Genomic DNA, 6,000 nt, shown 5'->3' on the forward strand with positions numbered 1-6,000 from the left:
TGTGAGATGAAAAGTTTCACCTGCTTTTTGGCTTCAAACTGAGCATTTTGTACAGGTGTAGTCTATGCTTGATTTACATTTATTTGGCAGTTATAATCTGCTTTGGTAGAAGGGAATAAAGTCAGTCTCTAGGTAGGTCATTTGTGTCTAATTTCTATAATTTATTAATCCATTTTGGGCACAAAATGGATAAGTGAAATGGACAGACTGAGCTTTCCCTGCAGTACGATCACAGACCTGTCTAGTGTATCTCACATAGCTCCTTGCCTTTCTTTACCCACTGCTATTCGATATATCCCTGAAGCTTACCCAACATCCTTGAGCACAATGGTGTTCTTTTTAACCATGATGACCACAGCTCCCAACTCAATGATGATTCTTGTAATTTTCTTGTTCACTCCACGGCGGAACTGGATGTTGAAGTCTGGGCTAACATCATCGCATACGGTGGTGAAGATGTAGTTGCAGGTCCCAGAGAAGTCATACAAATAATTATCAAAGGTGGAGAAATGCCCTGCACCCCAGGTAGAACATGAACCCTTGTCTAAGAAATGAAAAAGAAAATGTATTTAGGTTATCTTGTGCCATGTTTGATGAGACTGACAGTCATTCTAAACACTACCAGTCATGTTCCAATAGCAGTAAAAGCTGATGAGCTTGGAATTTAAATAAACTCTCAGAAAAACTGAATTTATATTCAGTTTAGGATCTATTCTTTTTCCAGAGTATCTATATGCCTTTAATTCTTCTCCTTTATTTTCTGTCCATGAATGACATTTGCATCAGATTATCTGATTTTTTTTTCTCTCCTCAAATTTTAAGTCAATACAGTGCAGGTGAAAGATGCTCTGAAACACATTTGGGCTGTCTGTTTATACACAGGGCAAATACAGCGTGGACAACACCACTGCAATCTTCCTTCTCACTGCCCAGAAAATGTGCCCTAATCCCGGGGGTTAAAGGAAGGAAGGTTGGGAGGGAGTGCAGTTCTCTCTCTCTTTCCTTTGATATAAGTAGAAGGGAGCTTTCCATCTCTCCATAGCTTGGGAAAGCATTGCTTCCCCACAATCCTCTCCTCCTCCCCTCTCCTCCTTGGCTGGCATCCGCTACTTTAATTACTGCTCAACTCTAATTTTGAGAGACTATATCGAAGAACTGGAGAGGGTAGCTCAGGGTTCACGTCCACATGCCCATTCGGTCTCCGGAATTTGCTGAGACGGCTATCAGGAGACCCAATTAGTGACAGCGAGGGGTAGAGCTAGGTGATATTTTTTTGTACAAAACTTTTTTTTGGTGAAAAGTGCAGATTTGGCAACACAGGACCGTTTCACAAATTCATGTTGTTTTGGAAAAATTATTTTGGCTGGAAAAACATCAAACCATTTCATTACATTTTCAAAACAAAACATTTCAATCTTTTAAATTGATTTTTGTTTCAAAAGTTCCTTTAATTTTATTTTAAAAACTGAACATTGAAAAATGGTCAAAACCGAAATGTTTCATGAAACATGTTAAATGAAACATTAAGATCTTGTTTGGTGTCAAATGACTTTTTTCTCAACTTTTGATTTGCTGAAAATTTTTAATTTTAATTTTAATTTTAAAAAAACCAAAACTTTTTTTTGATATTTTTGGAATTGCCAGTGAACTGAAAAATCTGTTGTTCACACAGCTTTAGTTGTATGTAATGTAATCACTTGTCCTTGATGGAACCAGCCCAAATCTTAAAGGCATGAGATATTTTTTGGTAAATATTGGAGGTGTAGATGCAATTGGTATATCACAGAATAATGAGCTGGCAGAGATGCCATTAGGCTTCAGCCAGACATGCCGAGTTGGGGAGGGGGGTGTGGGGGGGTAAATAATATAATGAACTGAACTGTGCTGTGGTTTTCCTGAAACCCCTACGTTTTAATCAAAATAGTTATTGATTCATTACATACAATATTCCAATAACCATTTTGATAATGGTCTTGATAAACTTTTGAGTAACCATTTCAGTTAAAAAAAATGGAGTAAAATTGCACAGAGTAATGGGTCCATTTTGAGACAGGGTGTATAAAAATTATAATTTAAAAAATATACACAAAAGTTTTATTTAAATGGGTTTTTAAAGGATTTACATGTTGCTAGTGTTTTAATTTTGTCCCATTTTAGTGTTTTAAATTGTTAAAGAGGGTGTTTAGTACTTGGTTCTTTTGTTTCCTAATTGTTAAAATTTCATATTTTACCAAGAAAGTTCACATTTTAAATCTTCCTTTATGCTGTAAGAACAACTTTATGCTGTAAGGCCTCATAAATATCCTGACTGAGAGCAGGCTATCAGGGTGTGTGGTTTGAAGTAAATAGGACTTGTGCTCCTAAATCACTTAGATGCCTTCCTAAATCCCACTCTTAGTTGCCTAAATACAGGTTTATGAGCCCAACTTGAGTTCTCTATTTTTGAAAATGTTGGCTTGTGTGAATAAAAAAGTTTACAATAACTTTATCAAAGTATTGAAAGTCTAAATAATTTTTCATGGTTACTGTGATAAAATTTCATTTTGAAGTGGCAAAGATTTAATGCCACTAAGAGAATTTTTAAATAAAAAATATACTTTTAGCTCCTGATGCTGAAAACATTTAGGGGTACATACTTAAGCACATGAGTAGTCCCACTGAAGTCAATGATTCATGTGAGTTAACTTGCTAAAGTGTTAACAGGATCAGGACTTTAATTTTCAGTAGTTTGGGTTTTTTTGCTTATAGCTGTTTTGTAAAATTCAAGTAAGAGACCTTACCAGTAGCAGTAAAGCATTTATTATACATTTTAATCTAAAGTTGCAATAACACAAATTTTAAAATTAGTTTTACAAAGCCTAAATCTCATTTAAAATTGATTATTTTTGAAAATATTATTATTTTAATCGCCTTGGCTTGAATCACCCCACCCTATTTCAAACTTGCAAAATGGAAACAACTTCAAAACATTGGCATTTTCCATGACATTTTTCACTTGATTTTTCAATCTGCTCTAAGGGATACAATGGTCACCCTTCTCAAGGAAGGTCCTTACAAAATACTTCACCACTTTTATCCAGCAAGTATAAAAGAAACTGTTACCTGAACGTAGCATAGCATTATCTTCTGCACTTCTGGACTCTTCACTGTCATCATCTGGAAAACAGCAGTTGGTTAAATATTACCACTGATCCTTCCAGCCAAACCGTGCATATTTTTTGACTTGCTAGCGAAGCTAGCTTGTTCGGATCTTGCCTATTTTCCATTCATCAAATAGGTATTCGTGGGACATATGGAGACAGTGCCATAAATGGTATTTTCTACAAACACAGGAATGCTGTGATAACTAGGAGTAAAGTAAGGCGTACTTGTGGCACCTTAGAGACTAACAAATTTATTTGAGCATAAGCTTTTGTGGGCTAAAACCCGCTTCATCGGATGCATGCAGTGGAAAATATAGTAGGAAGAATATACACAAAGAACATGAAAAAATGGGTGTTGCCATACCAACTGTAATGAGACAAATCAATTAAGGTGGGCTATTATCAGCAGGAGAAAAAAAAACCTTTTGTAGTGATAATCAGGATGGCCCATTTCGAACAGTTGACAAGAAGGTGTGAGTAACAGTAGGGGAAAAAATTAGCATGGGGAAATAGTTTTTACTTTGTGTATAACGACCCATCCACTCCCAGTCTTTATTCAAGCCTAATTTAATGGTGTCCAGTTTGCAAATTAATTCCAATTCTGCAGTTTCTCATTGGAGTCTGTTTTTGAAGTTTTTTTGTTGGAGAATTGCGACTTTTAGGTCTGTAATTGAGTGACCAGGGAGGTTGAAGTGTTCTCTGACTGGTTTTTGAATGTTATAATTCTTGATGTCTGATTTGTGGCCATTTATTCTTTTGCATAGAGATTGTCCGGTTTAGCCAATGTACATGGCAGAGGGGCATTGTTGGCAGATGATGGCATATATCAGTTGAAATTGCAATGTAGATAAATAATAAACAGGAACGCCAAAGCATATCATCAGTGTACTGAGTGCAATTTTCGCTGAATGAGTTTAGCTGACTTTGTTTCATTTTGTGTATAGGGAAGAGCAAGGCTTTGATAATTATTGTAAGCAAATCATGAGCAGAGATGGGGATGCAGAGGAGAATTTTTCTCCTTGAACTCTGTTTCACAGGGAATTTTGCTCCCTTCAGGGTTCTCTTCCTATAGCTTTTACCCACTTATGACTGATGAAATACTTACTTAACTCGAGCCAATCGTTGCCCCTGCTGCCTGAAGGGAAATAAATAGTTACAGTTAAGAATCATCTTAGTATAACAAAGCTAACATTTATATAGTGCCTCTCACCCTAAAACTCTTTACAAACTAGATTCAGGAATCTCATCATCCATCAGTGAAATGCAGGCAATTATGGGGTGAATGCAGCAACTTTTTAGCTGCACATAGTTTAAGATGGAAAGCGAAGAAAATAAAATAGTGCATTTTTTCCAGGAAGAATTTTAAATAGACAGAATATGTGAGATAATTTATTCAGAATACTAGAATTGAAATGCTAAGCCGTATTCATTTAATTTTTGTAAAGGTATCAAAGGCTCTTTTTTTAGCTATAAGTGCTTAGGAGTACAGATGGATGAAATATTTATACACAACTTTTTTTTCAGAAAAATGCAGCCAGCAACATCAAAATGTTTTGTGAATTCATGTCAGTTTTAGTTAACTATTTGAGTAAAAAAAAATCTAAAAAAATTTCAAAAAAGTCTAAACGTTTTGACATTTTTGAAAAAAACCTTTTTGATTTTTCAGTTCAAAATGACTTTGTACAAAATTTCCTATAATTTTATTTAAAAAAACCCAATCAAAACATTTAAAAATCAAATCAAAACGTTTCAACCCCAAATTAGTTTTTAAAACTTTTTGATTCACCAAATATTTTTTAGAATTTCATGTTTAATTGGACCTGAAACAATTTTTTTTAATTGTCCGCAAACTGAAAAATCCATTATTTGTGCAGCTCTGCTCCGGAGTCCAGACCCTTCTATATTCAGTCTCAGGAAGCTGACAGCACTTCCAGCAGTATAGTGCCTCCTAGTACTCTGTTGTCATTGCTTCAATGTACAGTGTGACTTTGATGTACAAAATCAAAGTGACGAGGGAAGGCTGTTAAAAACTAAATATTCACTGTCCTGGATACCTTCAGAAATGTGGTTTCTTCACTTGGAATAGAAGAGACCACAATCACTGCCAGGGAACAAATGCTGAATTTGTAATGATATCCGCTATATTAATATTACTACAAATGTATCAATTAGCCAATATTAGTAAAGCACTTAGAACATATAAAGAGCTAAGGCCTAGATCCCAAAGGGATTTAGGCAACTCATCAGCCTAATCAAGAGACGAACAGCCAAGCCAAAGAATTCAGAAAATCTACACTTTTTGTATATATACAGAGTTTTAAGGTGAGTTAAACATTTACATATTAAATAAGAACCATACGTCCACAAGAAGTGCTTGTGATTTGATTTAAAGCCATCACATTATTCACTCTTTCCGACTCTCTAGTAAAACACAATGCCAGAAAACATAGCGTTATGGGTGAGACCCAAATTGTGGTATCCCTAATAATGCCTCAGGCAGCTGCCTTATTGCCACGGCAATTTACCAAGCCCAGCAGTCATTTTATGAGTGTGTTGCTGTGGTAACCATGGCTTAGCGAAGTGGCAGCAGGACTGCAGCAGTTAAGGCTGGTTCTGACAGCAGGGCTGCAGGCGTCTCCCTCCCCACATTGACATAGCACGTCAGGAGGGAGCTCCCTGCATGGCCGAAGGGCCCAAGACGCCATGGCGGAAGATGTGGGGGAGGCTGGAGTTGTCCTGGCATGACAAAGCGGAGACCCCATCCTGGACTGTAAAGAGGAGAATGAGCACCTGGCTGTGGGGAAGGCCACCATGCTACTGAACGGTTCCTTTCTGGGGATGGTTCCCACACTTCTCC

The 6,000-nt window shown here is 36.6% G+C and overlaps 1 protein-coding gene across 1 annotated transcript in view; it reads right to left on the minus strand.

Annotated features, from left to right (window-relative positions):
- The window catches only part of MUC6 (mucin 6, oligomeric mucus/gel-forming), a 50,284-nt gene extending 44,600 nt beyond the window's left edge, over nucleotides 1–5,684 (minus strand). The window contains exons 1-3 of the mRNA XM_043548499.1: nucleotides 5,669–5,684; nucleotides 3,103–3,156; nucleotides 310–544 (exon numbers count right to left, since the gene is read on the minus strand). Of these exons, the coding sequence (XP_043404434.1) occupies nucleotides 310–544; nucleotides 3,103–3,156; nucleotides 5,669–5,684 (305 nt within the window). The remainder of the gene's footprint in view (nucleotides 1–309; nucleotides 545–3,102; nucleotides 3,157–5,668) is intronic.
- Nucleotides 5,685–6,000: the final 316 nt, after the last annotated feature.

This window comes from Chelonia mydas, chromosome 6, assembly GCF_015237465.2.
Source record: "Chelonia mydas isolate rCheMyd1 chromosome 6, rCheMyd1.pri.v2, whole genome shotgun sequence".
Lineage (NCBI taxonomy): Eukaryota > Metazoa > Chordata > Testudines > Cheloniidae > Chelonia > Chelonia mydas.